The sequence below is a fragment of the Argopecten irradians genome, chromosome 2 (genome assembly GCF_041381155.1).
Source record: "Argopecten irradians isolate NY chromosome 2, Ai_NY, whole genome shotgun sequence".
Taxonomy (NCBI): domain Eukaryota; kingdom Metazoa; phylum Mollusca; class Bivalvia; order Pectinida; family Pectinidae; genus Argopecten; species Argopecten irradians.
In genome coordinates, this window is record NC_091135.1 from 12,327,466 (window position 1) to 12,352,681 (window position 25,216).

General features: G+C 36.3%; 2 protein-coding genes across 3 annotated transcripts; one reads left to right on the top strand and one right to left on the bottom strand.

The window, feature by feature from the left end:
• Nucleotides 1–611: 611 nt before the first annotated feature.
• Nucleotides 612–7,808, bottom strand: LOC138314483 (partner of Y14 and mago-like). 2 transcript variants are annotated; one of them, XM_069254842.1, is made up of 4 exons: nt 7,633–7,808; nt 4,201–4,297; nt 2,151–2,639; nt 612–2,093 (listed from the first exon to the last, which is right to left on the bottom strand). In XM_069254842.1, the coding sequence occupies exons 1-3, from the start codon at nt 7,685–7,687 to the stop codon at nt 2,162–2,164; spliced, it is 630 nt and encodes a 209-aa protein (XP_069110943.1). In that variant the 5' UTR covers nt 7,688–7,808; the 3' UTR covers nt 612–2,093; nt 2,151–2,161. The 2 variants fall into 2 exon arrangements, with proteins under 2 accessions (XP_069110943.1, XP_069110942.1); XM_069254841.1 differs by having other exon boundaries at nt 612–2,639.
• On the top strand, nt 7,801–24,949 carry LOC138314482 (SAP domain-containing ribonucleoprotein-like). The gene is made up of 9 exons (XM_069254840.1): nt 7,801–7,937; nt 9,411–9,513; nt 11,534–11,595; nt 12,972–13,048; nt 15,600–15,675; nt 19,772–19,842; nt 20,186–20,240; nt 20,532–20,603; nt 24,851–24,949. Exons 1-9 carry the CDS (start codon nt 7,890–7,892, stop codon nt 24,923–24,925), a joined length of 639 nt encoding a protein of 212 aa, XP_069110941.1. The 5' UTR covers nt 7,801–7,889; the 3' UTR covers nt 24,926–24,949.
• Nucleotides 24,950–25,216: the final 267 nt, after the last annotated feature.

Here is a 25,216-nt window from a genome sequence, read left to right on the forward strand (position 1 = left end):
AAACTGAGTCACCAACTCATTTTATCAACATTATATTTAGTGTAGTCAGGAATTCGGAGTATAGCTTTGACTCATCCAAAATAACATGTGACTTACAGATGTAGGCTTACTTTAATACATTAAGTATAATGGTGTATTTGGATTGACAACGCTACCGTAGAACAACATTGCTGTTATTTTTGGTTTTATTAATTTAACGTCCCATTAACAGCCAGGGTCATGTAAGAGTGTGCCAGGCTTCTTGGTGGAGGAAAGCCGGTGTACCCGGAGAAAAACCACCAACCAGCAGTCAGTACCTGGCAACTATGCATGCCCAACGTGAGATTCGAATTTGCATCCCAGAGGTGAAGGGCTTGTGATAATATGTCGGGACATCTCAAATACTCGGCCACTGCGGCCTCTCTATTGTTGTTAATTCCTGATTATATCTAAAATGAATATTCAAATATTGAATCCATCATATATTCCAATAGTTAATTATTGGAAATTGACATCCCTAATATAAAAACAATATGCTCCTTATAAACAATTAATTGGTTGCATTTGCTAAGTAGCAGCAATGATAAATTCAAAATTAAATTCTGTGTGTAAATTTATAACAATAATCAATATCCGAGACATAGGTTTTTAATCCAAAATGCATGTTTTTAATAATACATTAATGCCTTCATTATTATACAAAAAAATAACTTTAGTCATTTTATATCAAGGAAAGTATTTCATAAAAGTTGAAAAACCTAATCTTGTTGTATATGAATGTTACTGTAACAATAAAAATTATGTCTAAATCATTCAAAAAACTATAAAGTTGGTATATCATTTCAACAATATGTTATATATCTAATTACCGTATTCACCGTAATTAGCACCCATGGTGCTTAAAAAAAATTATAACAAAGGGGATGCTTATTAGGTAATGAAAATGAAAGTTGTGCGTGAAAAACCTCTTTAAAAAGAAGTCAACCATATTTTAACTCTTTTTGTACTCATGATACATATACATTAATCTGTCACAGTAAATATGTATATGCCTTCCTTACTTTGATACATATTGTATCGCACATGTGAACATGAATGATTCGCAAGTTCATGTAATATGAGATACAATGCTGATATTATAAGAACTGTTAAATCCATGAGATGGTTATGAAGGGCATTTACATAACATCAACTTCTCCAGAAGAGTGTTTTGTTTCCAAATATGAAAGGAAAGAAATTTCTTCCAAACTTATTAACATTCCTAAATCACTTTTTTCATAGTAAATAACATTTTATTTTAATAGAATACCATGTATTGTGATTAAATTATCTCCATTACATGATAGTTTGCATATTATATTGTAAATGTTATAGTTTCACGCTGATTGGGTAATTGAATGGCTATGGAACATCGAGATAAAAGTAAAGTTCCCTTCAACCATTCCTATGTCATCACATTCTGTAATAGGTGTCAATGTTGACAACAAGCAATTTAAACCTTCCGAAAATGTCAATGTTGGCTACAAGCAATTTAAACCTTGCGGAAATGTCAATGTTGGCTACAAGCAATTTAAACCTTCCGGAAATGTCAATGTTGGCTACAAGCAATTTAAACCTTCCGGAAATGTCAATGTTGACTACAAGCAATTTAAACCTTCTGGAAATGTCAATGTTGACAACAAGCAATTTAAACCTTCTGGAAATGTCAATGTTGACTACAAGCAATTTAAACCTTCCGGAAATGTCAATGTTGGCTACAAGCAATTTAAACCTTCCGGAAATGTCAATGTTGGCTACAAGCAATTTAAACCTTCCGGAAATGTCAATGTTGGCTACAAGCAATTTAAAACCTTCCGGAAATGTCAATGTTGGACTACAAGCAATTTAAACCTTCCGGAAATGTCAATGTTGGCTACAAGCAATTTTAAACCTTCCGGAAATGTCAATGTTGGCTACAAGCAATTTAAACCTTCCGGAAATGTCAATGTTGGCTACAAGCAATTTAAACCTTCCGGAAATGTCAATGTTGGCTACAAGCAATTAAAACCATCTGAAAATGTCAATGTTGACTACAAGTGGAAATTGTTGGAATTTTTCAAATGACAAAAATGTTTCAAAAAAGGTGATTTCAAATGATGGCAGTAATACTTCCTCAGAATAATAATACATCCCAACATGTCATTCATATATCTACAAGGTCTAGCTCTAGATCCTCAATATCACTTAACAATGATGATTTCTTTGATATTTTCTCCAATTGTTCTTTGGCTGGTTCCTTGATTTCACCTGACTTTATTTTATTCTCCAAATCCTCAATCTGTCTTAATTTCTTTTTTAAATTTCTTAACTTTTTCTCAATATCAGCTTTATTTTGTGACGGCACCACGGATTGGCTGGAGCTTTGCTCAGAGGATTGTGATTGATCGTTGGAAAGCCTAGTATCAGCCAATGACTTTGCCATAGAGTCAACGCTTTCATTTTGACTTTGCTGTTTCTTCTTTTCTTTTCTTTTAGCATTTTTCTTTGCAGCTTTTGACATTCCTGCAAATGGGTCAGCCTGTGGAACATCCTTATCCTTTGGAGTGGCATCAGTTGGGTTAAGTCCAGGGGGAAGTGAACTCTTGCTACTTTTCAGCCACTGCACCCCGCGATTTTCATACCTGTTCAAAAAACAAACATATATTTTAGCTCATTTCACCAAGCTTCTGTTGTGACTTTTTTATCCAGAGTTATAATTGGTTAATATTGTACAACCATCTACAAAAGATATTTTGATTAAAGTTATATAACTATCTACAGAAGACTATTGGTTTAAACAAGTTATACAACTTATGCAAATCACTTTTGATGGCCCGAATGTGAGCAAACAAGGGGTTTTAGAGTGGGAGGAAATTAGAGTGCTTGGAAAAAAAACCATGATTGCACAGGTGACCCCTTACCTTTTCTCATTTGTACCAGGGATCGAAACCCAGCTGTCTAGGTGAAAGGTGAGCAGCTTAACCATTACACCACCCAATCACCCTTGGATAACATATTTGATGGCCATCGAAAAGGTATCTAGGGGGAGATAAGTGTAATATTTAGGGGGGATATATATTTGAAAAAGTATCTAGGGGAAATAAATGTAATATTTAGGGGGGATTCTTATTTGATGGCATGGCCATCTAAAAAGTATCTAGGGGGAGATAAGTGTAATATTTAGGGGGGTATTCTTATTTGATGGCCATCGAAAAAGTATCTAGGGGGAGATAAGTGTAATATTTTGGGGGGATTCTTATTTGAAGGCATGGCCATCTAAAAAGTATCTAGGGGAGATAAGTGTAATATTTAGGGGGATTCTTATTTGATGGCCATCGAAACGTATCTAGGAGGATATAGCCACTCATGAAAAGATCCTCTAAGGTATTAAACTGATGTGTTGAATCAGAGTATAATATTTGTAACTTAATATCAATCGTTGACGCATTAAACAGGTGAAATATATAGAAAATCACGCGGGAGGACGTTGGATATGACGCACTAGACAGGGTGACTTACATACAGGGTGACGTATAGGCAGGTTTGACTGTATAATATTTGTAAGGAATTAATATCAATCGTTGAATCATAGTGTGATACTTTGTAAGGGAATAATGTACTTCCATTTTGAAAAAGAAACTGAATGTCTAAAACGTAAACCATCTGCTTTATTAGAAGGAATTATGAGATTATTAATTTTCACAGCTAATTATCTCCATTTACAATTAAAAGTTATCTCTCTTGAAAATGAAAATAAGTTGAAAATGAAATGTCAAATGTGATGCTTGTACAACTGATTCCCCAGAAATTCAAAATGCACAGTATACAAAATTCAAAATGCACGGTATACAAATTGTACTTATGCTGGCATTAGCACCCATAGATATGAAAGAAATTGTACTTACGCTGGCATCTTTCACATGTTATTACACCCCATAGATATGAGAGAAATTGTACTGACGCTGGCATCTCTTCATATGTTATTACACCCCATAGATATGAGAGAAATTGTACTGACGCTGGCATCTCTTCATATGTTTTTTACACCCCATTGATATGAGAGAAATTGTACTGACGCTGGCATCTCTTCCCATGTTATTACACCCCATACATGTAGGTTTGAGAGAAATGGTACTTACGCTGGCATCTCTTCCCGTGTTATTTGCTTTTTGCTGATTTTGGGCACCAGTATATTGTACTTACGTTGGCATCTCTTCCTGTGGAACATAACCGTCCTTGACCTTTCGAGCTTTTCTCCAGGTGCCATCTGGTCGCTGAGAGGCTGGTATGTAATATTCACCTGAAAATAAACTTTCATTATGAACTAAGTACCTCTTGAAGTGAAAGTGAGAAAGTCTGGATTTGAACAAGATTTCATCTTGTCAAAATTGCAATGGTGTACAGTAAATAGCTAAGGAGGTGTACTGTCCATAGCAGATATGTCAAAACATCAGCTGTGAGTCATACACACCGAGATTTTACAAATATATGGATCTCATAACATAAACAAGAGGTCAAGGTCATTCATTTGAACAATCTTGGCAGCCATTCCTCCCAGCATGCTACAGTCCCAATATGATTACCCTGGGTCTTTTGATTATTGAGAAGAAGTTGTTTAAAGATTTGAGCCTTTTTATCCCCTATGACCTTGAATGAGAATCAAGGCCATTCATTTAGAACAAACTTGGTAGCCCTTCCATACCAGCATGCTTCAGTCCCAATATGATTACCCTGGGCCTTTTCGTTATTGAGAAGAAGTTGTTTTTAATGATTTAAGCCTTTTCGACCCCTGCGACCTTGAATGAAAAATCACGGTCATTCTCATTAGAACAAATTTAGTAGCCCTTCATTCGAAGCATGCTACAGACGGCACAAACGCACGGCGGATGACGATATGGACAAAGCATGATGACTACATGTACAGGTCACCCAGACCCTTTGGGGGAGATGACCCATTAAATGGGGCTGAGAAGGAGTTTTCTAGTGAATCTACCTTTATTATATCATAACAGAATAATGTAGTACTAATTTAAATTATGTATTCATACATTTTTATAGGCGATGAAAAGTGAATCTACTATCCTGGCCAAATCAGGACGGGCAATTTACATTTTGTAACCTCTCTAGGGCCTTTTGGTGAATCGTTTTGATCTACTATCAAGGTTTTTAGAATCACCTGGCCCGCCGAGGGTTCGATGAGCCTTATGTCATTCGGACTCGCGGCTGTCCGTCGTCCGGTCGTCCAGGGTCGGTCCGGTCTCTGTGTTTCCGTCATACACATTTCACTTTAGGCTTCGCTACTAGTCGTTAGAGTTCTGCATGTGGATTTTAACCAAATTTGATTTATTAGAAATATCCTTTGGGGACGGAGGGGACTAAAGAACTTGTATAAATTTTCTGGCTTGAACCCCGGGGACATGGAGGGCAGGGGCACAGGGGCCCAATAGGGGAAATTGAGGTAAATCCTATAAATCGCTACTTGTTCCTAGTGTTTTTGCATGGATTGTTACTCAATTTGGCCAGAAACTTCCTTGGGGGGAAGGGGAACAGAACTTGTATAAATTTTTGGCCTCTGACCCCTCGGGGACAGGAGGCTAGGGGCGGGAACCAATAGGGGGAAATTTAGATAACATCCTATAATATCGCTACTTGTACCTAGAGTTCACTGCATGGATTGTAACCAAATTTTGGCCCAAGAAAGACAGACACATCCTTGGGCGTTAACAGAGTCTTTTTGTGAATCTACCTATAATTTTTGGCTCTAAACCATCTTGAGCAGAAAGAGTGGGGCCCCCTAATAGGGGGAATTAGATGTAAATATTCATAATTCCTTCAGAAAAGAAAAACAATTGAACCTTTACATAGGCATTTACAAACCTAGGTTTGAGCGATACAGTTTTGATCTGGGCTATCAAGGTCTTGTTTGTGATACTTCTCAAAAACCGTTTATATATCATTGTGTGGCTGATATATTCGGAAACATGTGTAGCGGGATTGGACTGGAGTTGATCATCGGTGACCAGGTAGCTCAGTCGGTAGAGCACTCAGAAAATGTTTAGAGGGTTCAGGGTTCAAATCCTAATCTAGCCGCTACATTTTCTCCTCTCCTGTTACACAATTAGCACCCAATTAAATAATTAACCCAAGATGGTAATGTTTGGAAGGGTCTTGTATGTCTTCAAGCGCGAAGACTTCGATAAAAGAGGCAGGAGTGTAGCAGTATTGGACATGGTCAATCATCGGTGACCAGGTAGCTCAGTCTGTAGAGCACTCATGGATCAGCTAGTGTTTGGAGGGTACCTAGCCTTGTTCCTGGATTCAAATCCCGGTCTGGCCGCTACATTTTTTCCTCTCCTGTTAAACATGTGTACCAAATGTCAATCGTCAAAACATCTCAAAATGCAGATTAAAGCGACAATCTTACCTCAGTCCAAATCTGGACTTTCCCACTTACGCTTCAAGGGGTACTTTAGTACCTAGTTCCGGTGTCGTTACCATACAGGGTTTCATGAGGCAAATATGACTAGGGCCGTTTTCGATTATGCGGTTTGACTGGTCGGACCTAGTTGTTCGTTTATGAATTAAAGACGGACCTGGTGACATTATATCGTTTTCAGACGAGCTTTGACAAAACCCTCACAGGCCTGTATCAGAAACTGCAGGTCCGTCAGGATTTATACTTGAAATAATTGCTTTTACAAACGGTCGAACCGGTTGTTCCGAATAAACGAAAACGGCCCAGACCTCACCTGTTTGTTTACATTTGTCCACTATATACGTGTAGTCAAGATTTGGCTATAAATAGTCAAATTAGCTATAATGTTACAGTTCAGATTTAATCGATGCTATAATGCTATGACAACAGTAGTAAGTTATAGTTAAGTTATGTTAAGTTTATTTTCCAGTTACAGGATTTGAGGTCCTATACACTGGACTCATAATTCATATCAATAAATACATACATGATACTGTATATAATGTACTTGTAGCATTCGCTGGTAATATTTATATAAAGTTTTCGTTAGTTAAGGTTTTTCATAGAAATGTTCGATTTCCTATGTTGATAAATTTCAAGGAGTTCATGTTTATATTGTTAATCACAGTTATAATGACAATCTCTGCTCTATTAATTATAGAGTTGGTCTTGGTTTTCCCAGAAACTTTGTCTTAATTATTTTAAACAAACAGTTTATACGTAGAAGATGATATAACAGATTATGGAAGAAGAGGAGTGAGTTCCAAACTTCTGACAGTTCGCACAGTAAAAATTTGTCCCACTATTATACGTGTAGTCAGATTTGGCTATAAATAGTCAAATCTAGCTATTATGTTACAGTCAGATTTAATCGATGCTATAATGCTATTGACAACAGTGAATCAGGACTTCCCGACCTGTCCAATGTTCCGTGGCGCACATGATTTTATAACAAGTTATTTCAATTTAAGGAAAAATCACGAAAAAATACCCGGATATTCCTAAAATTCTTTAAAAAAAAAAAGAACCACCCTCCTTAAAAAGCGAAATACCCCCTCGTACAAGCGATTTCCCCGCGGTACCGCATGACGTTACACCTTCCCGGTGGTAAGCTAACATACAATAATCGCGATCGATGCAACTTTTCGATGCGTACGTACCTGTCTTTTCATCTCGGACAACACCATCTCTATCTATAGGTCCAGATGTGGCCATGCTTTTTTTTCTTTCTGACAGCCTAGCTATCTTTTAAATTGGAAACATGACACATGTGGTGGAACTCTTCAATATAAAAAGTTTATAATAATATCATATCGAAATCCTAATCACCTGAGCGCTTTAATCGCACGATTTTCATAGCTGAAGCGTGTTCGTGATTGTGATTAGACAAAGCGGTAGAAAACTCGATTCTTTCAGCATGGCTAATTCATCAGAAAATGTTCTTGCAGAGATATCAAAGATGAAGGTTGGTTTATTCTTTTTTCATTGACTATTTTGAATATTGATTGAGCCTAAAATACCATATGTTAACGGATGTACATGTGTCAGTATACACTAACTTTATGTTTCGATTCACAAATATTAACCCCCCCCCCCAAAAAATAAAATAAATAAATAAATGATCTCTCATCCTAAAAATGCTACTTGTTCACTAGCCACTGTTGTAGCGGAAATATATCACCTTCAGACTGAAGGCGTGGGAAACCAAATCATCAAAGATAAGTATTACAAAAATCACATCACCACTCATCCTGCAAATATCGTTGAAAATAATGTCACCAACAATTCAGAACCCATCATCAGGTCGGGGAAAACCACCAAATTGCGTATTATACGCAAACTTGAGTATTCTACCTCAATTGGAGTATGGATTTTTTTTTACTAAAAATAACCTAAATTGCTGAATTTTCAAATTTTGCAAAAGTCATAAAAAAATCGCATTGATATAATACAGGTTGGGGACCATCCCGTATATGCAGGATAGTCCTGCATTTGAGTAATAGTCCTGTATTTGAGGGATGATAATTTTGTTACGCAAATGCAGGATTCTATGAAATGAAAAGTGATAAAGTTGATTTAAACATTGTCATCAAAAAAGGGCATCATAATTTTTATATGGCATCATCACTAATACAAACTTTCCACATTATTACTCAAATGGAAAAAAAATTTCATCATCTAAAAGTTTGTAAAAGTCACAAACAAAATCAACTCTATTGCTTACTATGGGGCTAAAAATAGAACACAGGTAAAAAGTCAATCAACCATGACATTTGCACTAAATTTCCCTGATGGCTATACACTGTAGTCTATGGAGAGCACCTAAATTGTCACTTTATTACAAAGTGAGATAATAGAATTCAATGTTCATAAACAAATACATAAAGTTTTCAATTAGTTATATGGGTATCTGAAAATGATGACACCCTTTTTTGATACAAATTTTTAAAACAACTTTATCCATTTTCATTTTCACATAATCCTGCATTTGAGTAACAAATTTATCCCTCAAATACAGACTATTACTCAAATGCAGGACTATCCTGCATATACGGGATGGTCCCCAACCTGTAATATGCCAAGATAAGTACAATTTACTACAATTTGTGCAGTAGAAGTGTTTTGTCACTTAGGAACTTGATGCAACTTTTCTCAAAGTATTGCATCAATTTTCAATACTTTCCAACATGGAAATAAATCTATTTTTTTGCATTAGTGTTGTGTTTCATAGTTAAATAGAAAAATTAACAAAAAATAATTTCATATAAAATGACAAAATAATATTACTAATGCAATCAAAAATAAGTGAATAAAATTATCAGTTGTCGTCAGTATGTGGACAGACAAAAATTCTCTCTTAGCATCTGTTGATTACTTATGCAGTTTTCTTTGTTGATACATGTACATCTACTTAGTTTTAGTTTTATTTCATTAAAAGGTTCCTGATTTGAAAAAGGAATGCAAAGCTAGGAACCTGCCAACTACTGGGACGAAAAAGGACTTGGTTCAAAGATTAAAAGCAGAAATTAGCCAAGGTTCAGGTATATAAATACAAATGTAGATTCAAAAGTTTTTAGGTCATCTGACCCGAAGGGTCAGGATGACCTATTGTCATCATGCACCGTCCGTCGTCGTGCGCCGTGCGCCGTGCGTAAACTTTTTATTCAAACGACTTCTTCTCAATAACCGGAAGGCCCAGGGTACTCATATTTGGCCTGTAGGTTGCTGGGATGGAGGGCTACCAAGTTTGTTCAAATGAATGACCTTGACCTTCATTCAAGGTCACAGGGGTCAAATAGGCTAAAATCTTTAAACAACTTCTTCTCAAGAACCAGAAAGCCCAGGGTACTGATATTTGCCCTGTAGGATGCTGGGATGAAGGGCTACCAAGTTTGTTCAAATAAATGACCTTGACCTTCATTCAAGGTCACAGGGGTCAAAATAGGCTAAAATCCTTTAAACAACTTCTTGTGAATAACTAAGAGGCCTAGAGACCTGATATTAGGCCTGTGGCATGCTGGGATGAAGGGCTACCAAGTTTGTTCAAATAAATGACCTTGACCTTCATTCAAGGTCACGAGGGTCAAAAAGGCTTAAATCTTTAAACAACTTCTTCTCAAGAACCAGAAGGCCCAGGGTACTGATATTTGGCCTGTAGGATGCTGGGATGAAGGGCTACCAAGTTTGTTCAAATAAATGACCTTGACCTTCATTCAAGGTCACAGGGGTCAAATAGGCTAAAATCCTTTAAACAACTTCTTGTGAATAACTAAGAGGCCTAGAGACCTGATATTAGGCCTGTGGCATGCTGGGATAAAGGGCTACCAAGTTTGTTCAAATGAATGACCTTGACCTTCATTCAAGGTCACAGGGGTCAAATAGGCTAAAATCTTTAAATGACTTCTTCTTAAGAACCAGAAGGCCCAGGGTACTGATATTGGGCATGTAGCATGCTAGGATGAAGGGCTACCAAGTTTGTTCAAATAAATGACCTTGACCTTCATTCAAGGTCACAGGGGTCAAATAGGCTAAAATCTTTTAATGACTTCTTCTCAAGAACTAGAAGGCCAAGGGTACTGATATTGGGCATGTAGCATGCTTGGATGAAGGGCTATCAAGTTTATTCAAATGAATGACCTTGATCTTCATTTAAGGTCACGGGCGGCAAATAGACTAAAATCTTTAAATGACTTCTTCTCAAGAACCAGAAGGCCCAGGGTACTGATATTGAGCATGTGGCATGCTGGTAGCATGCTGGGATGAAGGGCTACCAAGTTTGTTCAAATGAATTACCTTGACCTTCAATCAAGGTCACAGAGGTCAAATAGGCTAAAATCTTTAAACAACTATGTTGTATTGTACTAATAGTCAGATGACCGTTAAGGCCCATGGGCCTCTTGTTATAAATACAACATGTGTAGTGTTTGTGTTATTGTTTTCTGGTTTTGTAATATTGTCAAATACATGTATGATGAATAATCAAGTGAAGGTATGTAACAAGTAATTATAAATATCACAGAGATATGCAGTGTCGTTTGTCCATCCGTCTGTCAACATTCCCTTTACATCGTTACTAGTCTTACATAGATAAATGTATCCAAATTTGGCCAGAGACATCCTTGGGTTGAGGGGAACAAATTTTGTATACATTTTGGCTATAGGACGTCCCTGCTGCAGGAGGGACAGGGCCCAATTGAGGAAATAGAAATAAATCCTTGCTTCTAGTAAAAGAGTTCTGGATGGATTGTAGCCATATCTGGCCAAGACATCAATATTTGTATAAATAATGCTGGATGGATTGTAGCCATATCTGGCCAAGACATCAATATTTGTATAAATAATGCCCCGGCCTTGGCTAGTAAGAGTAAAAAAGGCCTGTTAGAGATAAGGTAATTTTTTAAAAATCATGATGAAATAATTATACAAGCTCTTAGTCTGTACTTATAAGATTGCTTAGGTTAACATACCAGGTGAGTGATATTAAGGCCCTCTGGGCCTCTTGTTATACCTAATTTGATTAAAGGAATTCCATTTTATGGTATTGTGATTATCGTGTTAAAGTTGATGACACAGTGGAGGAGGAAGTGGACGCTGATGCTGCAGACGACTCTGTTGAGGATGCTGTATGTATTTTTACTGGCAATTTTACATACCGGGATACATAGAGAATACATGGTTAGTATCTTACAATACAAGGTTTACTTTGGTGTGAGACTTACCTCAAAGCCTCGTCATCTTGGCTTTCTGTGTCGAGCTCCAAAATAAAACTTGTATTGTAAGATACTACCGGTAACCATGTATTATGTTTATCCTGCAACCATTATAAAAACGAAAACAAATTGCCAGTTATTTACTTGGTTTCGCTCGAAGCAAGACACTTTTTTTGATGTGGAGAAAAAATATTCATTCACTAAACCATATGAGAGTGTACTCCTTTTTACTACCGTAGGAAATATATACCGTAAACGCATTCGCAAACAGTACCAGTACAAGTAATTCTACACAGTGTGTAATATTACTGAAACAATATGAAAATACTCAAAAAACAATAAATACCCATCAAAGTATTACTTTACAATACATACCTAAGCCATGAGCCAAGAACATGACAACACTGCCATACATGATTTTTGATATTATAAAAATGACCTCATTGCGGTGAATGTGACATCACTTTTTACCGGGGCAGAATGGCATTTCATTCACCGGAAGGTTCAAGTTCTGGGTCAAGTTAAAAAAAATTCTGACAGATGTGGAACAAATTCACGTGATCGTAATGACAGATAAAGCATTTCACATTGACAGATAAAGTACTAGTTTATCTGGCAGTAGTTATCAGTTTGTATGTGGGGCAGTTGCAGGATATAGAGATTCCAACAAGTGACTTTTGTTTATCATGTTTATCAAACTTGAGTTAGTTAATTTTCAAATTTTTTAAAGGCACGAGCTTTAGCGAGTGTCTTTTGAAAATTTGAAAATTAACTTACGAGAGTTTAGATAAACATGATAACAACAGTCACACGTTGGGGAACTTATTTATCCCATAACTTTTTATATATACCGTGGTGACCATTTACTCGCCTTCATTCAGGGAAACTTATCACCATACAATGTGTAGTCATAACTTTCCGCCATAAAATATAATGCAATAATTGTGAACTAATATTCCATTGTTTATTACTTTGAATAAGCACCTACCTGCTATACATTTAGTTGTCAATTTAACATACCTGGGTATATATTTATAGTTGTCACTTTTACATACCTGGGTACAAACGTATAGCAGAATTTAATTGTTTTTTATATATATACAGGTTATGTTTCACACACAGGTATTGTTGAACTTGACATGTTAATTATGGGTCACAACAATTGGTGTACAGCTGTGGTTTTACCTTGACCCATTATTGGTTATATAATAATTATACCTTTTTGTATACAAAGAGAAATTTTACTATATACAATTAAAGAAGTTGTTTTAATAAGATTTTGTATTCAGTTAGACCAGGTGTTGGGTGAAGATGACACAGACGAAATAGCTCTGACAACAGAAGCAGAAGCTGCTCCAAAGGAAAGGTAATTCTTGTAAACAAATATATGATTTTACACTCTTTTGAATCGATATACAAACTGTCATTTGACGTTTTAAAGAAGTCATGTGACTTCAAAAGTGAAATTTCAATTTTCTGAAGATTAAAAACAATATGTTAGATTATATTAGAAATGATTAGACATGATTGATTTCAATAAGGGAGAGTCACATGTGTTTGTATTGTATTACAGTGATGTGTTTGTATTACAGTGATGTGTTTGTATTACAGTGATGTGTTTGTATTACAGTGTAAGTGATGTGTTTGTATTACAGTGATGTGTTTGTATTACAGTGATGTGTTTGTATTACAGTGATGTGTTTGTATTACAGTGTAAGTGATGTGTTTGTATTACAGTGATGTGTTTGTATTACAGTGATGTGTTTGTATTACAGTGTAATGTGATGTGTTTGTATTACAGTGTAAGTGATGTGTTTGTATTACAGTGTAAGTGATGTGTTTGTATTACAGTGTAAGTGATGTGTTTGTATTACAGTGATGTGTTTGTATTACAGTGATGTGTTTGTATTACAGTGATGTGTTTGTATTACAGTGATGTGTTTGTATTACAGTGATGTGTTTGTATTACAGTGTAAGTGATGTGTTTGTATTACAGTGATGTGTTTGTATTACAGTGTAAGTGATGTGTTTGTATTACAGTGTAAGTGATGTGTTTGTATTACAGTGTAAGTGATGTGTTTGTATTACAGTGATGTGTTTGTATTACAGTGATGTGTTTGTATTACAGTGATGTGTTTGTATTACAGTGTAAGTGATGTGTTTGTATTACAGTGATGTGTTTGTATTACAGTGTAAGTGATGTGTTTGTATTACAGTGTAAGTGATGTGTTTGTATTACAGTGTAAGTGATGTGTTTGTATTACAGTGATGTGTTTGTATTACAGTGATGTGTTTGTATTACAGTGTAAGTGATGTGTTTGTATTGTGTGATGTATTACATAACAGTGATGTGTTTGTATTACAGTGATGTGTTTGTATTACAGTGTAAGTGATGTGTTTGTATTACAGTGATGTGTTTGTATTACAGTGATGTGTGTATTACATGATGTTTGTATTACAGTGTAAGTGATGTGTTTGTATTACAGTGATGTGTTTGTATTACAGTGTAAGTGATGTGTTTGTATTACAGTGATGTGTTTGTATTACAGTGTAAGTGATGTGTTTGTATTACAGTGATGTGTTTGTATTACAGTGATGTGTTTGTATTACAGTGATGTGTTTGTATTACAGTGATGTGTTTGTATGAGTGATGTGTTTGTATTACAGTGTAAGTGATGTGTTTGATGTATTACAGTGATGTGTGTAAGTGATGTGTTTGTATTACAGTGATGTGTTTGTATTGCAGTGATGTGTTTGTATTACAGTGATGTGTTTGTATTACAGTGTAAGTGATGTGTTTGTATTACAGTGTAAGTGATGTGTTTGTATTACAGTGTAAGTGATGTGTTTGTATTACAGTGTAAGTGATGTGTTTGTATTACAGTGTAAGTGATGTGTTTGTATTACAGTGTAAGTGATGTGTTTGTATTACAGTGTAAGTGATGTGTTTGTATTACAGTGTAAGTGTTTGTGTTTGTGTTTGTATTACAGTGTTAGTGATGTGTTTGTATTACAGTGTAAGTGATGTGTTTGTATTACAGTGTAAGTGATGTGTTTGTATTACAGTGTAAGTGATGTGTTTGTATTACAGTGTAAGTGATGTGTTTGTATTACAGTGTAAGTGATGTTTTGTATTACAGTGTAAGTGATGTGTTTGTATTACAGTGATGTGTTTGTATTACAGTGATGTGTGTGATGTGTTTGTATTACAGTGTAAGTGATGTGTTTGTATTAGTATGTGTTTGTATTTACAGTGTAAGTGATGTGTTTGTATTACAGTGTAAGTGATGTGTTTGTATTACAGTGTAAGTGATGTGTTTGTATTACAGTGTTAGTGATGTGTTTGTATTACAGTGTAAGTGATGTGTTTGTATTACAGTGTAAGTGATGTGTTTGTATTACAGTGTAAGTGATGTGTTTGTATTACAGTGTAAGTGATGTGTTTGTATTACAGTGATGTGTTTGTATTACAGTGTAAGTGATGTGTTTGTATTACAGTGTAAGTGATGTGTTTGTATTACAGTGTAAGTGATGTGTTTGTATTACAGTGTAAGTGATGTGTTTGTATTACAGTGTTAGTGATGTGTTTGTATTACAGTGTAAGTGATGTGTTTGTATTACAGTGTAAGTGATGTGTTTGTATTACAGTGTAAGTGATGTGTTTGTATTACAGTGTTAGTGATGTGTTTGTTTTTTGTATTACGTGTAACCTGATGTGTGTATTACAGTGATGTGTTTGTATTACAGTGTAAGTGATGTGTTTTGTATTACAGTGTAAGTAATATGTTTGTATTATAAACAGTGTAAGTGACCTGGTGTTTGTATTACAGTGATTGTTTGTATTACAGTGTAAGTGATGTGTTTGTATTACAGTGATGTGTTTGTATTACAGTGTAAGTGATGTGTTTGTATTACAGTGTAAGTGATGTAAAGACACCAATCACCGCCCCTGTGTCTGACAGCAAGCCCACTGTTGGAGTTAGTGAAACCGATGTAAGTTGTCTTGTTTCACTATTAGTTATTACGTTATTACCACATTCCTCCTTCATCTACTCCTTTTTCCTTCCTCTTTCATCTACTCCTTGGAGGTCCTCCGTCACCTAGTCCTTAGTGTTCCTCCTTCTCCTACTCCTTGGTGTTCCTCTTTCATCTACTCCTTGGTGTTCCTCTTTCATCTACTCCTTGGAGGTCCTCCTTCACCTACTCCTTGGTGTTCCTCCTTCACCTACTCCTTGGTGTTCCTCCTTCACCTACTCCTTGGTGTTCCTCCTTCACCTACTCCTTGGTGTTCCTCCTTCACCTACTCCTTGGTGTTCCTCTTTCATCTACTCCTTGGTGTTCCTCCTTCACCTACTCCTTGGTGTTCCTCCTTCACCTACTTGGTGTTCCTCCTTCACCTACTCCTTGGTGTTCTTCCTTCACCTACTCCTTGGTGTTCCTCCTTCACCTACTCCTTGGTGTTCCTCCTCACCTACTCCTTGGTGTTCCCTATCTACTCCTTGGTGTTCCTCCTTCCACCTACTCCTTGGTGTTCCTCCTTCACCTACTCCTTGGTGTTTCCTCCTTCACCTACTCCTTGGTGTTCCTCCTTCACCTACTCCTTGGTGGGTTCCTCCTTCACCTACTCCTTGGTGTTCCTCCTTCACCTACTCCTTGGTGTTCCTCCTTCACCTACTCCTTGGTGTTCCTCCTTCACCTACTCCTTGGTGTTCCTCCTTCACCTACTCCTTGGTGTTCCTCCTTCACCTACTCCTTGGTGTTCCTCCTTCACCTACTCCTTGGTGTTCCTCACCTTCACCTACTCCTTGGTGTTCCTCCTTCATCTACTCCTTGGTGTTCCTCCTTCACCTACTCCTTGGTGTTCCTCCCTTCACCTACTCCTTGTGTTCCTCCTTCACCTACTCCTTGGTGTTCCTCCTTCATCTACTCCTTGGTGTTCCTCCTTCACCTACCTTGGTGTTCCTCCTTCACCTACTCCTTGGTGTTCCTCCTTCACCTACTCCTTGGTGTTCCTCCTTCACCTACTCCTTGGGTGTTCCTCCTTCACCTACTTCCTTGGTGTTCCTCCTTCACCTACTCCTTGGTGTTCCTCCTTCACCTACTCCTTGGTGTTCCTCCTTCACCTACTCCTTGGTGTTCCTCCTTCACCTACTCCTTGGTGTTCCTCCTTCACCTACTCCTTGTGTTCCTCCTTCACCTACTCCTTGGTGTTCCTCCTTCACCTACTCCTTGGTGTTACACCCTTGGTGTTCTCCTTCACCCTACTCCTTGGTGTTCTTCCTTCACCTACTCCTTGGTGTTCCTCCTTCACCTACTCCTTGGTGTTCCTCCTTCACCTACTCCTTGGTGTTCTCCTCCTTCACCTACTCTTGGTGTTCCTCCTTCACCTACCACTCCTTGGTGTTCTTCCTTCACCTACTCCTTGGTGTTCCTCTATCACCTACTCTTTTGGTGTTTCTCCTTCATCTACTCTTGGTGTTCCTCCTTCACCTACTCCTTGGTGTTCCTCCTTCACCTACTCCTTGGTGTTCACTCCCTCCTTCACCTACTCCTTGGTGTTCCTCCTTCACCTACTCCTTGGTGTTTCTCCTTTCTACTCCTTGTGTGTTCCTCTATCACCTACTCATTGGTGTTCCTCCTTCACCTACTTCCTTGGTGTTCCTCCTTCACCTACTCCTTGGTGTTCTTCCTTCCTTCATTGGTGTTCCTCTATACCTCCTTGTGTTTCTCCTTCATCTACTCTCTTGGTGTTCCTCCTTCACCTACTCCTTGGTGTTCCTCCTTCACCTACTCCTTGGTGTTCCTCCTTCACCTACTCCTTGGTGTTCCTCCTTCACCTACTCCTTGGTGTTCCTCCTTCATCTACTCCTTGGTGTTCCTCTATCACCTACTCCTTGGTGTTCCTCCTTCACCTACTCCTTGGTGTTCCTCCTTCACCTACTCCTTGGTGTTCCTCCTTCATCTACTCCTTGGTGTTCCTCCTTCACCTACTCCTTGGTGTTCTTCCTTCACCTACTCCTTGGTGTTCCTCCTTCACCTACTCCTTGGTGTTCCTCCTTCACCTACTCCTTGGTGTTCCTCCTTCACCTACTCCTTGGTGTTCCTCCTTCACCTACTCCTTGGTGTTCCTCCTTTACCTACTCCTTGATGTTCCTCCTTCACCTCCTCCTTGGTGTTCCTCCTTCACCTACTCCTTGGTGTTCCTCTATCACCTACTCTTTGGTGTTTCTCCTTCATCTACTTCTTGGTGTTTCTCCTTCACCTACTTGGTGTTCCTCCTTCACCTACACCTTGGTGTTCTTCCTTCACCTACTCCTTGGTGTTCCTCTATCACCTACTCTTTGGTGTTTCTCCTTCACCTACTCCTTGGTGTTCCTCCTTCACCTACTCCTTGGTGTTCTTCCTTCACCTACTCCTTGGTGTTCCTCTATCACCTACTCTTTGGTGTTTCTCCTTCATCTACTCCTTGGTGTTCCTCCTTCACCTACTCCTTGGTGTTCTTCCTTCACCTACTCCTTGGTGTTCCTCCTTCATCTACTCCTTGGTGTTCCTCCTTCATCTACTCCTTGGTGTTCCTCCTTCACCTACTCCTTGGTGTTCTTCCTTCACCTACTCCTTGGTGTTCCTCGCTTCACCTACTCCTTGGTGTTTCTCCTTCACCTACTCCTTGGTGTTCCTCCTTCACCTACTCCTTGGTGTTCCTCTATCACCTACTCTTTGGTGTTTCTCCTTCATCTACTTCTTGGTGTTCCTCCTTCATCTACTTCTTGGTGTTCCTCCTTCACCTACTTCTTTGTGTATGTTACTTTTTAGCTCGCCTATTTGGAAGAATTAGGGGGAGCTAATGTTGTCACCCTTCCCGGCTGGCGTCGGCGTCAGCGTTGGCGTCCCATTTCAACGTTAAAGTTTTTGAGCAAGTTTCTGTTTCGTCAATTGTTTAAGCTTAAGTCATCATAAATGTTTATGATTTTGTTTTCCCAATGTGTATGGATGCTGAACGTGATAATACAACCAATTTGGGGCCCTTTAGGGTTTTTTTTTTAGTCTGTTAATTTGTCATATTTCCATGTTAAAGTTTTTGAGCAAGTTTCTATTTTGTCAATTGTTTAAGCTTAAGTCATCATAAATGTTTATGATTTTATTTTCCTAATGTGTATGGATGCTGAACGTGATAATACAACCAATTTGGGGCCCTTTAGGTTTTTTTGAGTCTGTTAATTTGTCATATTTCCATGTTAAAGTTTTTGAGCAAGTTTCTATTTTGTCAATTGTTTAAGCATAAGTCATCATAAATGTTTATGATTTTATTTTCCTAATGTGTATGGATGCTGAACGTGATAATACAACCAATTTGGGGCCCTTTAGGGGGTTTTTGAGTCTGTTAATTTGTCATATTTCCGTGTTTAAATAGTAAATACTTGAACATCAACTTCTTCTGAATAGGCGAGCTTTGCTGTTCTCCAACAGCTCTTGTTATCAGTGCTAGTTAGATCAATTTGTAAATTAAGATATGCTTTGGAATTAAACCAGTTCAAAATCTGAAAGAAAATTTTTTAACTGTTTTATCAAAATGAAAATTATTGATGTTATTAAGGCTCACTTCCTTTTTAAAACAAAAATTGAAGTTTCTAAAAAACAATACAGTAATACAAGGATGTAGCTTCAAAAATATTGATGACCTAAGATGAGCTTACAACACCAAACAAATTCAAGATTTTCTGCATAACCTATTTTACTAGTTATAATGTGGATTCATTTTGCTGTTTTGCCACCTTGAGAAGTGATAGACGTCTAATGGGTGGTAATTAGTATATATAATGGCGGGAAACATCAGATGACTTGCATCGTGAAAATTAACATTTAATTTATATCAATTATATTGTTCAGAAGGTGCTGATGATAAGTTAAGTATTAATGGTCAACTCATGATTTTTGCGATTCTATAAAGTCTTCAATCTTATTTTACATTCCTGTTTTAAAGATTAATAGCCATCTTCATTTCTAAGTTAGGCTTATATTATAACTAAATTGACTGGACTATCAGTCTCCTTACAGTGTTTGTAATATAACTATGGTTTCATGGTTTCAGAGACTGAAGATGAGAGTTCAGAAATTTGGGGCCATTAACCCAGACCTCCAGAAACAAATGAGAGCAGAAAGGTACTACTAATGTTGGAAAGTTTTATATTTTGTAAATTTAGCCATTTACCTACCACATAAATTATTGATATCTATTATATATATATATATTTCACTTTCATTTGTTTCTATTTTTCAATGGGATGGACAGCATCTTGTTCATTGAATATATTCTTCAATACATTATTGTGTCAGATTCTAAGCCATAAGAATGTTCAGTTCAGTATATGAAATGAAATTTTCTCTTGAAATTCTGTTTTCATGCATTTAACTGCCATGAATTTCATTGTAAGATAACTTTGAGAATGTTTTGAAACTTTTAATCTTCTCAAAATGTTTTAAAAATTTTGCTTATTTTTTGTAGGTTTGGCATAAGCCAAGGCAATGTCAAGGGAGGAAACAAGATAGCTTCAGCTCCCGTAAGTTTGTAGGAGTTTTCATATTGAAGTTTGTGTAGTAAAAGTCTTGATACTACATGAATTTTTGAATTATTGAATTTTTAAAGACACATTATGAGATAGGTTTTAATACTGAATGTAACTAACAGTATATTTTGGTTTGTCATGGGTTTGAAAATATTTTGAGGAAAAGGAATGATACACATAGCTGGAAATGTTTTGATAACATACCAGTGATAAATATTGGTGAAGAATGAACATTGAGTGTAGGTGAAGCCATTTTTAACTTAATTTTGATCGTTGTTTATCTAGCCTGCGGACATGGACAAACTGAAAAAGCGAGCAGAGCGTTTCGGAACCGTCACCTCAACTGTCCTTTCAAAGGTAAATGAATTTAATCTCGTATCGTTGACCTAATTTATCTCATAATAAATAATCATTGCATTATGAATAAAGAAAAATTATATGCATTAAAACTTGTATCAGTCAAATTTCGATGGAACCAGGTAAAGTATTTTTTCAACAAGTGATTCCTCTCAACCGTGTTTCTGAAGTGGCTACGCTTCAATAGAATGTAGGACCCCACAGTCACATATCCTTTAGCTATTCTCAAAGATATTTACACTCTGACCATGTCTTATAGTTGATGCAAAACTACAGCTAGATCCTATATAACTATAGCACAACTTTGTTGTAGGTTGAACAGACATATCTATAGATCCTATATAACTATAGCACAACTTTGTTGTAGGTTGAACAGACATATCTATAGATCCTATATAACTATAGCAAGACTTTGTTGTAGGTTGAACAGACGTATCTATAGATCCTATATAACTATAGCACAACTTTGTTGTAGGTTGAACAGACGTATCTATAGATCCTATATAACTATAGCACGACTTTGTTGTAGGTTGAACAGACGTATCTATAGATCCTATATAACTATAGCACGACTTTGTTGTAGGTTGAACAGACGTATCTATAGATCCTATATAACTATAGCACGACTTTGTTGTAGGTTGAACAGACGTATCTATAGATCCTATATAACTATAGCACGACTTTGTTGTAGGTTGAACAGACATATCTATAGATCCTATATAACTATAGCACGACTTTGTTGTAGGTTGAACAGACGTATCTATAGATCCTATATAACTATAGCACGACTTTGTTGTAGGTTGAACAGACGTATCTATAGAGATCCATATATAACTATAGCACGACTTTGTTGTAGGTTGATCAGACTATTTATAGATCCTATATAACTATAGCACGACTTTGTTGTAGGTTGAACAGACATATCTATAGATCCTATATAACTATAGCATGACTTTGTTGTAGGTTGAACAGACATATCTATAGATCCTATATAACTATAGCACAACTTTGTTGTAGGTTGAACAGACATATCTATAGATCCTATATAACTATAGCACGACTTTGTTGTAGGTTGAACAGACGTATCTATAGATCCTATATAACTATAGCACGACTTTGTTGTAGGTTGAACAGACATATCTATAGATCCTATATAACTATAGCACGACTTTGTTGTAGGTTGAACAGACATATCTATAGATCCTATATAACTATAGCAAGACTTTGTTGTAGGTTGAACAGACATATCTATAGATCCTATATAACTATAGCAAGACTTTGTTGTAGGTTGAACAGACATATCTATAGATCCTATATAACTATAGCAAAACTTTGTTGTAGGTTGAACAGACATATCTATAGATCCTATATAACTATAGCAAGACTTTGTTGTAGGTTGAACAGACATATCTATAGATCCTATATAACCATAGCAAGACTTTGTTGTAGGTTGAACAGACGTATCTATAGATCCTATATAACTATAGCAAAACTTTGTTGTAGGTTGAACAGACATATCTATAGATCCTATATAACTATAGCAAGACTTTGTTGTAGGTTGAACAGACATATCTATAGATCCTATATAACCATAGCAAGACTTTGTTGTAGGTTGAACAGACGTATCTATAGATCCTATATAACTATAGCAAAACTTTGTTGTAGGTTGAACAGACATATCTATAGATCCTATATAACTATAGCACGACTTTGTTGTAGGTTGAACAGACATATCTATAGATCCTATATAACTATAGCACAACTTTGTTGTAGGTTGAACAGACATATCTATAGATCCTATATAACTATAGCACAACTTTGTTGTAGGTTGAACAGACATATCTATAGATCCTATATAACTATAGCACGACTTTGTTGTAGGTTGAACAGACGTGTCTATAGATCCTATAAGCTATAGCACGACTTTGTTGTAGGTTGAACAGACATATCTATAGATCCTATATAACTATAGCACGACTTTATTGTAGATTGAACAGACGTATCTATAGTATCCTATATACATGTAACTATAGCATAACTTTGTTGTAGGTTATAGCAAAACTTTGTTGTACGGTTAAACAGACATATCAATAGATCCTATATAACTACAGCACGACTTTGTTTGTAGGTTGAACAGACGTATCTATAGATCCTATATAAACTATAGCACGAGTTTGTTGTAGGTTGAACAGACATATCTATAGAATCCTATATAACTATAGCACAAGTTTGTTGTAGGTTGAACAGACGTATCTATAGATCTATTATATAACTATACTACAACTTTGTTGTAGGTTGAACAGACGTATCTATAGATCCTATATAACTATAGCACAGACTTTGTTGTAGGTTGAACAGACGTATCTATAGATCCTATATACTAACTATAGCACGACTATTTGGTGTAGGTTGAACAGACGTATCTATAGATCCTATATAACTATAGCACGACTTTGTTGTAGGTTGAACAGACGTATCTATAGATCCTATATAACTATAGCAAGACTTTGTTGTAGGTTGAACAGACATATCTATAGATCCTATATAACTATAGCACGACTTTGTTGTAGGTTGAACAGACGTATCTATAGATATATATAACTATATAACTATAGCACGACTTTGTTGTAGGTTGAAACAGACGTTGTATCTATAGATCCTATTTAACTATAGCATGACTTTGGTGTAGGTAGGTTGAACAGACATATTTATAGATCCTATATAACTATAGCACGACTTTGTTGTAGGTTGAACAGACATATCTATAGATCCTATATAACCATAGCAAGACTTTGTTGTAGGTTGAACAGACGTATCTATAGATCCTATATAAACTATAGCAAAACTTTGTTGTAGGTTGAACAGACTTATCTATAGATCCTATATAACCTATAGCAAGACTTTGTTGTAGGTTGAACAGACATATCTATAGATCCTATATAACCATAGCAAGACTTTGTTGTAGGTTGAACAGACGTATCTATAGATCCTATATAACTATATGCAAAACTTTGTTGTAGGTTGAAAACAGACATATCTATAGATCCTATATAACTATAGCAAGACTTTGTTGTAGGTTGAACAGACATATCTATAGATCCTATATAACCATAGCAAGACTTTGTTGTAGGTTGAAAGACGTATCTATAGATCCTACATATAACTATAGCAAAACTTTGTTGTAGGTTGAACAGACATATCTATAGATCCCTATATAACTATAGCAAGACTTTGTTGTAGGTTGAACAGACATATCTATAGATCTTATATAACCATAGCAAGACTTTGTTGTAGGTTGAACAGACGTATCTATAGATCCTATATAACTATAGCAAAACTTTGTTGTAGGTTGAACAGACATATCTATAGATCATATATAACTATAGCAAGACTTTGTTGTAGGTTGAACAGACATATCTATAGATCCTATATAATCATAGCAAGACTTTATGTAGGCTGAACAGACGTATCTATAGATCCTAATATAACTATAGCAAAACTTTGTTGTAGGTTGAACAGACGATATCTAATAGATCCTATATACCTATAGCACGACTTTGTTGTTAGGTTGAACAGACTGTATCTTATAGATCCTATATAACTTATAGCACAAAACTTTGTTGTTAGTAGTTTGAACAGACGTTTCTATAGATCCTATATAACTATAGGGGCATGACTTTGTTGTAGGTTGAACAGACGTATCTATAGATCCTATATAACTATAGCACGACTTTGTTGTAGGTTGAACAGACGTGTCTATAGATCCTATAAACTATAGCACGACTTTGTTGTAGGTTGAAACAGACGTTATCTATAGATCCTATATAAACTATAGCACGACTTTATTGTAGATTGAACAGACGTATCTATAGATCCTATATACATGTATACTATATGCAAAACTTTGTTGTAGGTTATAGCAAAACTTTGTTGTCAGGTTAAAAACAGACATATCAATAGATCCTATATATAACTATAGCACGACTTTGTTTTAGGTTGAACGAGACGTATCTATAGATCCTATATAACTATAGCGCGACTTTATTGTAGGTTGAACAGACTTATCTATAGATCCTATATTACTATAGCAAAACTTTGTTGTAGGTTATAGCAAAACTTTGTTGTATGTTGAACAGACATATCTATAGATCCTATATAAACTATAGCAACGACTTGTGTTTAGGTTGAACAGACATATCTATATATAGATCCCTATATAACTATAGCACGACTTTATTTGTTGTAAGGTTGACGAGACACAGAAGCTGAAGAAGAGAGCTGAGAGATTTGGTGCTGTACCTCAACTAGTCTTTCCAATGTAAGAATGGTGGGGGATGTATAACACTTGATGTTGCAATTGTTTACATTTAATTTTTGAAACTTTCACTACCAAAGACATCTTATATAAAAATATGTTCATTAATCTTATAACCAGCAACCTCTATTTTATTTTGTCATAATTAGCATATGCTTTCTTTCCGTAGAGACTCATTACCATGTCGTGATTCACATGTAAAAGACTTGCAAGTTTATGTAATATGGGATACAATGCTAATGTATAAGCATCAAACAGTCATAAAACGTTGTTAAATCCATATTTTGTCTTCATTATA

Coding starts and splice junctions, on each gene's coding strand:
- LOC138314483 (XM_069254842.1), bottom strand. CDS start 7,687: ATGGCCACATCTGGACCTATAGATAGAGATGGTGTTGTCCGAGATGAA. Junction 4,298..7,632: donor TGTCCGAGATGAAAAGACAG/GTACGTACGCAT, acceptor GTTTATTTTCAG/GTGAATATTACATACCAGCC. Junction 2,640..4,200: donor CCACAGGAAGAGATGCCAAC/GTAAGTACAATA, acceptor TTTTTTGAACAG/GTATGAAAATCGCGGGGTGC.
- LOC138314482 (XM_069254840.1), top strand. CDS start 7,890: ATGGCTAATTCATCAGAAAATGTTCTTGCAGAGATATCAAAGATGAAG. Junction 13,049..15,599: donor GAAGCTGCTCCAAAGGAAAG/GTAATTCTTGTA, acceptor TTTGTATTACAG/TGTAAGTGATGTAAAGACAC. Junction 20,241..20,531: donor ACAAGATAGCTTCAGCTCCC/GTAAGTTTGTAG, acceptor TTGTTTATCTAG/CCTGCGGACATGGACAAACT.